Raw genomic sequence first — 15,839 nt, forward strand, 5'->3', positions numbered from 1 at the left:
GTAAATAGGGTTTTAAGATGAAATATATCTCTGAATCTTATCTATTATAAGAATGGTTATTGGTTAAAAATAAATTATATACGAAAACTACCAACTATAATTTTACCATCGTGCGAAATCAACCCCTAGGGGAAAAAAAGGAATAAATATTTTTTGAAAGTAATTTCTAATTATGTCTCGAAGTTAATCAAGATTTAGAAAATAATTGGGTACCAATAATAAACCTGGGTTGTAAAGGGGATAATTTTGGTTTTATCATTAAAAAATCTAATATGTATATCAAATCAAGCTGAATGTCAATAACTGAGCATTAATAACTGAAATGGTTATTTGTATACGGTGAATTTACCGTTGTTGGAAAATTGTTACATAGGCATCCCTGTGGGAAAAGGCGAGAAAGGTTAAAAATATTATTTTTTTTAAAGTAGTACTAAGCATAAATGATTACACACTCAACAGTTAAAAAATAAAATTTCTACTTATACTCTACATTTCAAATAAATATGACATTGTTTTAAAAACCTTAAGTTAAAAAAATTAGATAATTAAATTATTTTAAGCAGAGCTATAACCAAAATAAAAGAAAGCGTAAGTGTAAACGATAGCATAATATTAATTAAAATGAAATAGGCGCATCATTACATTTTTTAAAAATTGGCTACCTTATGAAAGGGAAAATAGGCGTGATTTCATTGAGGTGAAATAAAACACACTAAAACGGGAGTTATGAACGCAGATACTTGATCTATAGGTACTAAAAGTACAAAAAAAAAGCCTACGCATAATCACATTAGAAAATATCATTCTTAAACGATTTTTAATGAATTAAATCTTTAATACACATGGCAGTTTATTGTGTATATTTCTTTAGTAATTATTTTTTGAATTAATCACAAACTTTTCTTACAATGGTATAATATCAATAACCTGAAATTGCGTGAGCAAGGAAGCGGGTTATTAGCTAGTGTATGTATGTATATATATTTATACTAGCTGCCCGACCCGGCTTCACACGGCTATACTAATGGAAAAAAATTAAGCCACATCTCCCATTTACAGTAATGGTAAATAAAATAAATTCAGTGAAAATTTATTACAATGCTGTAGAATGTACCGGAGAGAAAATTAATAGCACCGATGGTTTCCCGACTCGTGCACGCAACGTAAATCTGATGTACCCGTACTTCGCTACGGCAGTCTACAGGCAGATCACTCTTGTGCCGCTCATTATACATGCCCCTTCTTGTGGGTACGCCACTGCCGCGCGATGCCCGTTGCCATGGAGACGCAGAAGGCATGAACAATGCAAAATCCTCTTCTCATGCAGACAAAGTACCCACTGTTGCCTGGTTTTAACCACCCATGGGCTCTAATTTTCGGAAAATGTCATCCTGCTTAACATAAGGAACATTACTGTGAAGTTTCAAGTCTGTAAAATGTATATACTTGAAAAAAAGGGCAATAAAAAACAAATTAAACACAGAGAGAGGAAGAAAACAATAGTTTAGGTTTGCGATTTAAATTGATAAAAAGTATTTAAATACTAATTGAACTCTTATGAGGGTACTGATTGCTTCGTTGTTAATATCACACGGGTGTTTATTACTTGTATGGGAAAATTAAGAATGATAAAGCATCTAGTGCGTGGCAACAATGTTAATAGGCAATAGGAAATAAACTTCTAGCGCCTGCGGCATAGTCAACACACACTTCGTACGTGTACTGCATGTTGTATCTAACCCCCTCCAACGCATTTGATTCTAAATTGGACTTTTAGTAAGGATCCCTAATATTATTGATAATATAATATAGCCTTCCTCGATAAATATACTATCGAACACTGAAAGAAATTTTCAAATCGGACCAGTGGTTCCTGAGATTAGCGCGTTCAAACAAACAAGCAAACAAACTCTTCAGCTTTATAATATTAGTATAGATCCCTATGTACACACACACATACATGGCGAGTCTGAACTCGACCGACAAACTTTGGCTGCAGGTTAATAACGATAAAATAATTTGAAAACCTCCATGCAATAAATTTATGGTCTACATAAACTGCTTTCCAAGGTAAGTGTGTATCTTTGAATATGAATGGAGAAAGTATTGAAGATATAACCAATACTGAGCGTCTGAATTCTGTTTAACTGAACTCAGTCCTACAACCACAGCGAACTTTGTTACTGTAGCAAACACATATCTTTGAAATAATTGTGTATGGTCTGGCAACTTCCTATCCGCTTGGTTTAGTTGATACCTTAACTAACCAACCTAACCTAACGTGTTCAGAAAATGATGCAACATGTTATGACCCAGCCAGCGTTGGGTTGAACAAGGTGTACACGGGTAATCGCCATATTCAGATTTTATTTTAGTGATCATATTAGGACCTCTACCCTGCAACCCTGCACAATGCTGAGTTAGCCCGGGTGAACCTAGCGTTGCCAGTAGCATGTATGGAGTTGCCGCCGGACCGTCGCTGGGTGGCGGACAACGGGCAGTGCTTGCGGCCGCGACCCGACCCGTGACCCGTGACCCGCCTGGCGGGCGGAGATAACACCGCGGGCAGCCAGAGGGCGCGCCAGAGCCGCCAGAGCCGCCATGGAGCGATGGGCGGGCAGAGTGGCCGTGGTGACGGGCGCCAGCTCCGGCATAGGGGAAGCCATCGCCGTGCAGCTCGTCAAGAAGGGCATGGTCGTCGTGGGCGTGGCCAGGAGGCTCGAGGTCCTGCAGGTATACCGGCCCGGTTACTGACCAACTTCGCCATCTCCGAGAGGCTGTTCCGGGGCCCGTCTAGTCAGGGGTGTTTGTGAGGCGGGATGATAAGCGCGACGTCTGCTGGTGCTTCTGGCGCGGTATCGCCTCTAAGCGCACGGCTGTGGACTGGCGCGCAGTCTTATCGTTCCTGCATAGGACAACTGTGAAATTTGAACACTGACCGTTAACATTATATGGTATAGGAATGAAGGTAAAGGTGTAATGCAAGTCCCTTGAGTGCTTTAAGAATATGTACCGGTGGTTTTATGTCTAATGAAAACATGGCTTATAGACATTTTAACTCTTCTGAAAATACGATTTAAAAACTTAATCCGGAAATTTCTGTGAGCTATATATCGCTTGTCGCGGAAAGGCATTGAAAAACATGGAGTCCTCAACGATTCAAGTTGAATGTGCCATGTCTTACAAATCAACATGTGTTTTTCTATGATGTTTACGTTGATACTGAAACAGTGCATGGATTTTGGTTAAGGTTAATTTTTCATGTTAAGAATCAAAATGTTGGAAGTTTGGCATACTAAAATGTTAAACAAATTCGCATTCCGCTGAATGTTTCACGTTCATGTGTAAACTTAGTAATATTTAAAGCCCTGTGCGAAAAAAATACTACTTACGTTTTGGTTGTTCAAATACACGTTTCAAGGCTTAAAGGAAACTCCGTAAAATTCACACTGGTAGAGTGTCCATAGTAACGAATAGTACAAAAAAATTGTGTTCTTTTTTCAGTTTTAATAACTTATTGTTACTATTCTGTAAATATCAATGTGATATTCAAATAATTATTTTACCTGCGCTGAAAATGAACGGTTGTTTTGTTTAGGTAGGTTTAAAACAATTTGACAGTTCATTATAATAAATATGTTAACAACATTAAAAATACTAAAACAAATTATTTTAACTCTTTGTTAAGTTAGGTGTTGTTGGCTAAGCAAAGAATTATAGATGTAAAACCTACCATTTCAGATTTTTTTTTCCCATGGAAATTACTGTTTTCTAGTAAATTATTTTTACACAAAAATTTTCATAACTATTTAAGGCCTTAACCCAAGCTTTGTCATGTAATTGGTCCATTTAGACACTAAAATTGTGATTACAAGCATGTTAGGTTAGCTTGAAGGATGGAGACCACAATAGTTTATTGTTATTAGAATATTCTTAAAATCCCTTATTGTAAAAACCAAAAATAACGACAGAAAAATAACTACATTCAATACTATATCTAAATTTAAGTATTTTCGAGTAAAGTTATTATTTTTCGTGTCAGACACATACAAATACAACTGTGTATTTAAAGATTAAAAATTCCCCTATGCCGAACTTGTCCATGGCAAATTCAATTTATTTCCTTCCCTGTTGTAAAATAAACATTAATCTAGGTTAAGGTTTAAAATATACGTACAACATAATGCGCTGAATAAAATTATGGCTTCCATTTAAGATGCATAATTTTTGTAAGCATTGTGTAATATACTTTTAAAATACTGTAAACCTGTTTCAACTCATTAACTGGAAAAAACAAATATCAGGAACATGTGAATACAGCGACGCATCGTGAAATGCTTGAAAACATTATAAATGCTAATAAACGCCGTAGAACTTAAAATAAATGCTATCATGTATACTGATAAATGCTATTTTCCATCATCTCTAACCACGGTTGAAATTTTTAAAATTTGGCTCATGAGGTTGAAAGCAAGGGACTGTATAGTAGTATAAAAACGATCAGCACCTCGTGTGGGGGGTGGGAGACTCAGATCTGAAAGAGCTTAAACGCCTTTTTTGAAGTCAATGCTACCTTTCTTCGGAAGTCAATTGTGAACGAATGGAAAAAAAAAATTAAAACACGGATTATACCATTGAATCAGAATTGGTAAGCTCTAAAATTTGGTTCATAACTTAGTTACATCCAGCTTCTTATATCCAGGCTAAATTTTCTAATTTTTTCACGAATATTGAAATATTTTCTATGCTTAAAATATGGTTACTCTATCGAAATAAATATCTCTATGATTTCTATACCAATGCGATTTAGCGTAGTATCATGTGTTATAAGTAAAAAATTAGTTATAAAAATACATTTTTTTTATGATTTTTAAAATTTTTCTCCATACTTATGTGACACATAGAATCATCAAATTTAGCATATTTTAGGCACCTGTAAGTGCTTATATTTTTTGCCAAATATAACGTCCCTCCTCGTTTGACTTATAAACGTGTAAATGAAATTAATTTTTGTTTATTTTAAAAATATGTAAAACCCAAAAAACTGTATCTTACCACGAAATATACAGCTACAGAGCCATGTGTTCCAACGAGCGAAAGCAAGTTTTTCACTATAAGCATGTAATTAAAAGTACTTCACTTCACAACACAAATGCCACATCGAAGACTAAATAGTTAAGTTATTAACCTAGTTGTAAAAGATTTTATTTGAAAGTTGAACTTCATTATCATTTTCGACTTATCAAGCGACGCGCTTTAAATTTCATTTTTACTCCTAATCATTTTCCCCTCACTAATTACCATTCACGTTCTCTCGTGGAGTGTAAGCTGTGGAAGTAAGAAAGTATTCTGCCTGTTCAATTAATATTTTAATTATTATCAAAGACCCAAGCTATTTTTCTCGTATACAGCCAAACATACGCATTTATGGTAATATGTATCGTTAAAATAAAATAATTGTGAACCTCACTAAATACTGATCACTGTTTCGTTCATTTGAGATAGGAACTTTAACGCAAACAGTAGTATAATAAATTCTGAGTAGACTGTATTTCGGACTACAGTCGTCAGGGGTTTGTTTCATGAATTTCCATCGCACTGAACGGGAATGTCGTGTTTGAAATAATTACAATAATTTAACAAAACTGATGTGGCTTTATTTTTTGACGTGAATTCGATGAACGTCTTATTTGACGGTTGGGCGGCCACGCCAGAAAAAATGCGACACAAAAAATTGCGACAACAAACTGCGACTAACTCGGCACATCGTTCACAACCACTGACTCAACTGACTTCATATCAACATCAGAATCATTAAAGAGCATATCGACGTTCATTACAAAACCATTTTCTGCATTCCCCGTCGCTTCTCGCGAGGTGGACGGCTGAGGCTCGCTCGAGCGCAAATATCGCGCCTCGTTGGGGGGCTCGTTCAGCCCCGCTGGCTCATTTCTCTCGGCTACTTTTTGCCTAATTCGATACCTATGATACTTATCTGTATTTTAGATTGCTTCTGCACGGGTGATTTTTCTTGTTTACTTTCTTTTTTCCAACATAACCCGATTTTGCTTAGGCATTTTGCGATTAATGACATCAAAACCAAAGTTAGTAATTTTTTAGTTATTCTACCCAACTAACACCACCCAGTGCTCACTAACGAGCAACTTAAAGTTATAATCACCCAAATCAGTCTATTACTTCCAGAGTTTCAGCTCTCACTGACTTCAATTCGACGCTCCCCACCAACGATCATTACGTCATCACTGCAAATGTTAACCGAGTGAGACAAACGCAACAACCACGAGCAAAGTCTACTCTACTAAGGTATATTTACTTCAACTCTGAATATTTTCACAGTTTCGAGTTTTAAGTGGTGTCGAATCCTCAGCTGAAGCGCATACTTTTATGAATAAAATTGAATCATGTTTATTGAATTATCACTATTTTGTATCTGTATCGATACAAAGAAGGAGTGAAATGAAATCTACAATTTAATTGATAAATTTACTTTTATTTGCAGTCATTAATTCAAATATGTTTATTACTTTAACGAAGAGATTATTTTAACAATAACTTTTGTACATGTTTGCTATTTAACTTCTTCCAATCTGTGTTATTCTGTTAAGGATAGGACGATGATAGGAAAAGTAGGAAACGAATGGGAGTGTTTCAAGTTTAATGTGCCTCGAAAAAGTCAAATTGATGCTTGTTCCAATCGAGTGGAAGAGAGATAGATGCGGCGCAAGCGTACAATGAGCGTAACGGGACAAAGCGTAACGGGACAATGTGCGTAACGGGACAATGAGTCCTCCTTTTTCGTGCGTGCAGCCGGCGTTCATCGATTTATTAGACGTTGTCACGTCAAAAAGCAGTTTTTAGTAGTCGAGTCTATACAGTTAAGTTTCGGTGGGAAAGTTTTGTCTTATGGTTAACCCCCCCCCCCCCCCTTTTTTTTCCATCCTCACACACACACGCCACTGAGTCCCACCGAAGTCGACGCGCCGAGACCTCAGCGCTCTCGCAGAAGCTCGTGCCAACCTATGCTTATAGTTGTCAACCTTCCTCTGCCAAACACTGTCTCCCCGTTGTCTTCTGGCCCGTAGTCTCCCAGCGCTAGTCGTTCCAAACTCCACAGCTTTGGAGTCGCTCATGATGGGATGACACCCAGCATTCGTACCGAGATTGAAGACTTTGTCACGTCTAAGTGTTTGCGGTGAATAAGATTACGGTTACAGTGTTCTGACGAAAGAGAATTAGTCAGAATAGCTCGGATTAGTTTGTCAGAACATAGAGGTTTCAGTTTGCTTATATCCACCAACGAACATCCACTTTAATCGTAGCCTAAGACGCTGTCAGTGAGGAACACAAATACCACAATTTTAATCGCAATCAATGAGTTAGTAATTCGTTTTGGAATCGTGCACAGTTTTTATGAGAGCGTAAAACACTCAGTAGCCGTACATTAAACAGGAAAAACAACTAAACCAAATTAACTATTAATATCAATGATATGTGCACACATAATTTTTAAAGAGCAAAATTGTTGAAGCATCATTTCGTTTATATTAGTGTCGAAGTGAACTGTGGAAGCAAGGAATTGTTTACGTGGTTAGGATTGTAATTGCGGGTGTACATTTTTGCTCTTGCAGGCTTGCGTGCACAGAACAGTTTTTTTAAAAGTGTTATCAATCCATCTCTTGTTGTTCGGCATTTGGTAGGAGTAATTTCGTGAAAATGAAATGGAAGTTGATGGACGGAAATGTCAGACAAAGATGGTGGACCTACGTGTAGCAACATAAACCCATACACAGTCACTTTTGTAAAAATTAGGCTACATACCAAACGTATGGTGTGCCAAATGAAACTTAATTATAAGGAAACTACCATGTAATATATTTATAATTATTGCGTTTTGAACGCAATAGCTCGTGTGTTACCAACGATGCTGTTTTGTGTGTATGCCAAGATTTACAAGGTAGGCCTAACCTGCATTTAAACACATCCTTCCTTTATTATATTTTTGTATCACTAGTAATTTTTATTTATTATTTCCGACTCTGGAATTAACTTGAATATTTTTTATTTAACTCATACTTACTTGTCAATCGTTTGCATGACAAATAATGTGTATAATTTTCGCTATACACATATTATATAACTTTTTTTGCATACCATTGGGACATGTTTGAGTAGAGTGTCGCATGGCGTGGATTACCAGAATGAAGCCAGCTTTGCTTACACAACTTTCCCACACAATGCGCATCAAAGCATCGTAGCTGTTTCGAAACCACCCTTAACGCATCAAGTGCACTTACATTACTTTTCGTTCTTTTCAAAGTTAACTTGTCTACACCAGCGCACGAAATCAATAATAACTGTTCCGAAACTACCCGAAGCGCATCAAATGCACCGACATTGAGGAAACTTGTAGGAAATAAATGACAATTAGCCAAACTATTTGGACTTGGTTGGGTTCAGTTCGGTTGGGTTTTACCATAATGGTGAAAAGAATTATAGTTAGGTTTTAAAAAGGGGGGAAAAATGTGTTTTTTTGTCGCCGGAAATTAATACTTTTCGTATTTTTATCACGCTCAGCATTATTTTAGAGTATTCTACGTTAAATTTAGTGTCAGAATTTCGTATTATAGGTCTGCTCGTTACCGAGTTTAGATGTTAACGTATCACTGGCGAGTACCGAGAGACTCGCTCACATTTTTTTAGTACACATTTCACAAACGATACTATTTTAATTAGTTATAAAATATTTCTTGTGACACTTCAAGTAAAATTTGTAAATTTTACAACACATACCTATGTATTTATTGCTAGATTTATAATAGAGCTAAGAAACCACATTATATATATTTGTTGTTGTTTATATTTGAGTTTTACGTACTTTAGAGCAATGTGTTTTTAAGTGTCCACAATTCGTTTAAAGCGTTAAAACCACACTTTGGTAAATGTATTCCAAATAATTAATTGAGATACAACAGTCAATTTAACTTCGTATGCTCGTGAGTGTGTGTGGGTACATGTGCGTGCGGTGCATGTGTAACGATATAGGCGTGGAAGCGGTGTATAAACAAAATAAAGCGACAGCGTATTTCACATATGGTGTGTGTGTGTGTGAGAGAGAGAGAGATAAATATATTTCCCACTTTGTTTTCTGTCCGTTGCTGTAGACACGATCATGCATGGATGTATTGATGTATCACCTCCTGGGAATACTCGTTACAGAGGTTTTTATTGACAAAACTTGATGCCTACGATATGGAAGCTTTTTTAAAATGGCAAGTGTCACGCGGAATTTACATCGCCTTTCAGTTCACTTGTTCTTCTTTCTCCGTGTTCGCCTGCGATTCCTACCCCGCTGGTAAACCAACAGAACGTTTAGTTCGTGGAAAAAAATATGGGTGCGTTCTTCTGAAAATCTCACCGGTTTAGTGTAATCACAAACTTGAAAATTAGTTCACGAGCTAAGACAGATATATATTTTTTTTTAAATGTAGACACCGGTGTCCTTTACTTGCTCCGTTTATGTGACTCTTTTCCTTCCTCAATACTTTCCCCATGTCTGAGAAACAAACGTAGAGTAGAAGTAAAGTAAATTTTTCCTTAAGGTCTTCAAAATGGAACATAAAAATTACATGAATCATTCAATGTTACAACAGAAACTAATACAGTGAACTTAAAAACCCGACTAAAATTATGTAAATTCATGTAATAAAATAATATGTAAAATTTTTCTTCAACTGTAAACCAGTTTTCCATAATACTCATTTTATAAATTATCATAAATTAATGGTAACATACTCTTTGTAGCAGCTCTTAGTGAAGTTAGTAAATAGTTTTGTGTTTAGAAGTTTACAGTAGAATGTTTGTGATTTTCTGTGCAGGGATTCGCGGATTTAATGCATGTGAAAAAAAAACTAAGCACTACAAATAAATCTTAATTATATGAAACAAAAAAACCAATAGTATAAACTGAGCCAAACGTCTTGCTGCAGACAGACTGTTACAATCACATTGAATGACGTTCGCCTCAAAAGTTTGTTGCAGTTTTTATTTATTTATTTATTTATTTTCATATCCTTTAACCCCATTTCTGGGGTATGATACATGTCAAGTACACATAGGAAAAAAATATATATACATATAAAGTTTCACAAAAAACAAAATATACAATTTCACAAAAAACAAAAGCACAAAATATACAATTTCACAAGAAACAAAAACACAAAATATACAATTTCACATTAAAAAAAAACACAAAATATACAATTACATTGTACTTATAAGTTATTAATTACAGCATATGAAACTACTGAAAGTATAATTAAAAGTGAAACAGAACAGATAACACATAATTTGTATGCAATAAAGATAGTAGGCCTAATAACATAAATTACAAGTGGGATTGAAATTGCCCTATAAAATCTTTGCTATTATTTTTTATTTTTATAAAGTCTTCAACATCTTTGAAAGAATAAAAAAACTGTTTTTCAGCTATTTTTTTAACTCTTTTGCAAAAAAATTTTTATTATTAATATTTTTAACATGCCGAGGTAGACTATTATATAAACAGATTCCCACATAATTACAGTTTTTGGCATATTGGCTGGTGGAGTGAGATGGTATTCTGAGATCGAGTGTAGTTCTTGTTTGATACGGGTGTATGTCACTATTTGTTTTGTGTAGATGTATGTTATCTTTCATTTGTTGTAAGAAACACGTTTGCAGCAAGTGTTTCCACCCACCAAGTCGCTTAAGCAAAACAATATTATTGTGACTATCCTAAACTCAGGAATTACGTGCAAACTAACTTTATAAAACTTTTCGTTAGTAAAACACAGTAAATGTTCTCATAGCCAAGCTTAACGAAGTTTAATTTTTTTAATGCAGCCTGTAAAATATCCAGAACTATCTACGCATTTATTTTTAAATTTGCAGAATAAATGAAATATATTTGAAGTATAAAATATATTGGAAAGATAAACATTTAATTCTTATAAAACATAATTATTTTCTTACGCATAATGTAAACTATTTTTGTGTCTATACCGACAGTTCCAAAACGTTCTACTGCATGATTCGTATTTCTGTTTGCTGGCCCATAAGGAAACTCTTCCTAATAATTTAAGGTTTAAACCTTTCTGTGCAAAAGTTTATGATGTGTTAACCACAAATATACTTTTCTAAATTTCGTTAGAAAGATAATTAACGTTCTATTTTAGCTGAAAATATTAGCTGAAATATTCCGTCTACGAATGGATTACTGAGAACGTGTTGTCGAGTAAGTGATTTTTACATGAATACTTTTTGTAGCATTATGATAGGTAAACTAATTCATATAAATAATTAATTGTTAACGCTATATGAAATATGTTTTTTTTGCAGAAACTTTCCGAGACGTTGCAAAGTGAGCCTGGAAAGCTGTATCCTCTGACAGCGGACTTAACTTCCGAGGAAGACATATTGTCTGCCTTCAAATGGATAGAGAGCAACCTAGGAAGAGTTGATGTTATGGTGAACAATGCCGGGATAGCTCTCAAAGCCGGACTTGTCGGTAAGTGACCGTCTCTTCCTGCTGACATCAGAATGTGTAGGTATGTGCTGGTATTCACCAGTTTAAATGAGGAATATCCTAGAAGCATACAAATTAGATGCACAATTGACTATTAAACCACTTCTACAAATACTTCCTTGATTTTCCTCAAACACATGCCATGCTTATACATTAGTACTAGATGCTTTTATTTAATTAGGCTATGTTGAGTGCATAAGTATGGTTATAACAAATGTTTTATTTATTAAGGTGTCAAATACTGTTCAAACGGACTCGTAGATACAGAGACCAACTCTATGGTGCGAGAGGACGAATACTAACATGAAATCTGCCATAAATATTTATCTTCACTTTAGAGCTTCTGTGGTAAGATATACTTAAACGCGCTTATAAAAGTCTGTGACATAACATAACAAATACTCAAAAGTAGATATGTGGGCCCTAAAATCGTGCCTTAACGAATAAAATTCTACAAATTTAATCACTTTTTTTCTTTGGCACTACATTGGGACGAAATAAACCCATGCGATCAACATATGAAACGGTTTTTTTTTTTTTTTTTTCTTTTTTTTTTTTTTTTTTAGCATTCAGAGATGTTTCAGCGTACACATTGTCGTTCGATGCTGACTGTTTTTCCTTATGATGTTGAGGTTAAGTTGGGTTCCTCTTCTCCACCAAACGTTTTGTTCAGTAATTTTTTTTTACGTATCAAGCAATGGTACAAGAAATAAGCTACACGTTGATCCATATAAGTAAATAATACAGTATGGAACCTGTAGAGTATTTAATTACCAGACATGCAAAAAATATTACATATCCGTCACAGTTGATATCGTATTAATGCTCTAATCTTTGCTCGCTTTTATATACTTAAGAATGGTTTTAGCTGTTTTGCATTTCGTAGATGTAACGTGCGTCCCCATCGCACCAAAATTTTGGACAACACGTGTAGTAATGTACGGGTATTTATTTAAACTAATAATCATACCATCGTCTTAATGCCTTTCCCACTATGAGAACAGAAGTAAGTAGGAAGGCTTCACGCACTAATTGAACTGAATATACAGTTTTAAAAAGAATATATTCGCGCCTTTCTCAAGTGCCTAGCAGCTCGCGGTCCGGAAGTTGACAAATAAGTGGTAGACAAGGGCTCGATATTATAAACGGCTACTCTATCTCTCTTCCCCTTCCCCCCAAATATCTTAAGGCCTCCGGGTGGATTCCAACTTCGGACTGGGAATATTTCGGAGTTCCGCGGAGCCGAGGCGGAGGGGCGGTGTTCCTCGAGATGGCTCATATTATCGAAAAATTCCACTTGAAGCCTTTTATCAAAACCGTCTTCATCCCAGGTGAAGAAAGAGGAAAACATTTTTCATTTGTTTCACAGACTACAGTTATTACTAGGTATGTTTAATATTTTTATTTAATTTAAGGGGATTGCATTTAAGGGGCACCTCGGCACACACACGGTGTGCAGAGATTCAGAAGAGGCCAAGCGATTTGCAAACCACTAAAGATATCCGAGTGGCATCTGCTTACGAAAAGCATTTAAGAACACCATGAGGGCGGATGGGTAGTTCTGTTTCCGTATTTCGTTTTGAAACTCTATTTTTAGGAGAGTGTAAAAGGCTAAAGGACGCGTGTTTTCGGAGTTATTTTTAGTCTTGAAACGCCCAGTACAGATTCTATAAAAATCACAAAGCCCTTGCATTGAACCTATGTATTCATTTCTCCGCCATCTCATGTTATCGTTAACGGTCCAATTTCATAGTTGTTCCATGCACGACGAGAAGACTGCGCGCCAGTTCAGAGCCTTGCGCTTAGAGGCGACACCGTGATAGAACCACCAGCGAGCGATACGCTTACCATCCCTCCTCACCAACACAGATATACGCCTGACTATGCAGGCTCCTTTAAGGTTAAAGTATTGTACACAGCGTGATCTTTGCAGCGGTCAACACACAACCACACAGATAATGGATGTTGGGAAAAGAATCGACCTTGACCCAGTATGGAACCATTCCAACATTCATGTAGTGATTTCGGAAAACCATGGAAAAAAGAAATAAAAATTATTTCAGGATTATAACACGAATCTTGTGGAGTGCAACTCTAGTATATTACAACTGCCTCAAATCGCTCAATAGGTTTACTGAAATTCGCAGTAAAGTAAAACCTATTTAATAAAATTTTTAATTTTAGCGAATGTGACGAACCTACAAAAAAAACTATTTTATATTATTTCATATATTTTACGTTACGAACTGGAGTACAAACGATTACTTTAGAGAAAACACAACAAATAGCCGTGACTCTTACATGAACACAAACATATATATATATATGAACACAAACATATATATATATATATATGTGTGTGTGTGTGTGTGTGTGTGTGTGTGTGTAGGTGTGTGTGTGTGTGTGTGTGTCGTGAACAAGTGAACAGGCTCAGATTTGTTCACTTTCTTTCTATAACAGCGTGCAAGTGCAAATACAAACGAGCTCCTCACACGATCTCATTAGAGACGCTACGATGTGAATATTGGCACGGGGTGGAATGTTTACGGATCCACCGGGTGGTTTATCGAGCATATCATTATGGATGAAGTAAAAAATATATCACAATTTACACTTTGCCTTGTAGGGACGGAATGGGATGGAATGGTTACGCGAAAGTAAGTGGCGTTAACATAAAATTATCGGGCGTACATGGATGGTAACTGCTATTCTGTTTTTATAAATAAATCTTAAACTCCACCCATTTGTTACTAAGGGCCAAGGCACATTATTAAGTTTCTTCATGTGATCGTCTGCATTCCAGAGCGCAATGACGCTAGAGACTTAGTTGAGCCGTAGCTCATCCATTATTTATATTGGTGGTTAATTCTAACCCTCCGTGAACATTCCAAGGGCAGCCTCTCGCCTGACACGCTCTTGCATTCAACAAGGCGCTGCCAAGCAAACCGCATGCATAGAATATAAAGTCTTATCATATAAATGAAGTATTAAACTAGTAAACGCTCTTCGTTATACATTCACGCCCATAAAAAAAATAGGCTAAGAAATTTGATAGCTCAGTTAATGAGACAAATGCACATTTAAAGGGAAACTATAGGTCTACATGGTCCCAAGATCAGAGACATACTTAACGTGAAAAATTATTATTAGCTTCTTAACAATGAAGTGAATAGTGGAAAAACCATTTAATATATCTGGAATACAACAAATATTTTCCGTTTGTCATGGCTTTTAACCAAAGCTACATTAAAATCAAGTATTTAACTGCCTCGTAAGTGCCTCTTTCGCCATGCGGTGTTTTTTCGGAACTAGTTAGGACAATTACCAAGTAATAATATTTTTCATAGAGCAAAGAACGATAAAAAATTTTAATTTTTCCTTGGCTCTGTCCACCGCAGGGAAACACCGGTGATCTTGATTAAGGCGCAATACGAAAATGTTGATTGCTGTTCGTGTTTCAACAGGACGAGTCCTTAGCCGTGCTTGCACCGTGTCAAAAGCGAACGCTCCTAATGAAGTTCTGCTCGGAGTCGCAATGTTTCCACGCTAATTGGCTGCTCCAGCTTTGGGACGGGAGTTACAGATTTATGAAGTCACATGCTTAAACCTCCGGTTCCGTTGTGACACGAGCAATTTATTCTTCTCCGACAAAGCGCCTTCTTTGTCTTATCTGCATAAATAAAAGCAATAATAAAAAGCCATGGCAGAAATAAACTTAATGGGAAAACGCAACTTACTCACTAACGTGTGGATTAGGCTATCCTAACATGGATATAAATGTAACAAACAGGTTATTCTTGAGAATGAATGAGTACGTGCTTTATGTAGAGTTAATTTTACTGATATTTTACATTTTAAAAATGAGTTTGTTATAACTGACGTTTTTCTTCAGCATTTAGTTTACTTTCAGAACGTTTTGAAAGCTTTCTAGAGACAAATTTTCTCTTTATTTTAAGAATATTGTTTAATATTATGTATTTATATCGAAAAATATTCAAATTTACATTACGTAAACTGACTCAAAATCTTGCTTTAAGCAAATTTAGAAATTTCATTTGTTATAAAGTTCAGTTTTATCCAAAAATTTCTCAAAAACATACATATCTCACGAACGATATGTGAAAATATTTGACAAGAATCATTAATAACATAATTACAACTAAAAAAACTTTAACATAACGATCTTAATCATTTAAAATTTTAGATTGGTATTTACGAAATGTTTGGGTCTCGAAAAGATAAATAAATAAAAAAG

General features: G+C 35.6%; 1 protein-coding gene across 3 annotated transcripts in view; it reads left to right on the forward strand.

The window, feature by feature from the left end:
• Nucleotides 1-2,586: 2,586 nt before the first annotated feature.
• LOC134542415 (farnesol dehydrogenase-like) overlaps nt 2,587-15,839 on the forward strand; it is an 84,225-nt gene continuing 70,972 nt past the window's right edge. For all 3 annotated transcript variants that reach the window (XM_063386627.1, XM_063386628.1, XM_063386629.1), the window contains exons 1-2: nt 2,587-2,733; nt 11,398-11,566. In XM_063386627.1, the coding sequence (XP_063242697.1) occupies nt 2,602-2,733; nt 11,398-11,566 (301 nt within the window). In that variant the 5' untranslated portion in view covers nt 2,587-2,601. The remainder of the gene's footprint in view (nt 2,734-11,397; nt 11,567-15,839) is intronic.

The sequence above is a fragment of the Bacillus rossius genome, assembly GCF_032445375.1.
Source record: "Bacillus rossius redtenbacheri isolate Brsri chromosome 4 unlocalized genomic scaffold, Brsri_v3 Brsri_v3_scf4_2, whole genome shotgun sequence".
NCBI classification, from domain to species: domain Eukaryota; kingdom Metazoa; phylum Arthropoda; class Insecta; order Phasmatodea; family Bacillidae; genus Bacillus; species Bacillus rossius.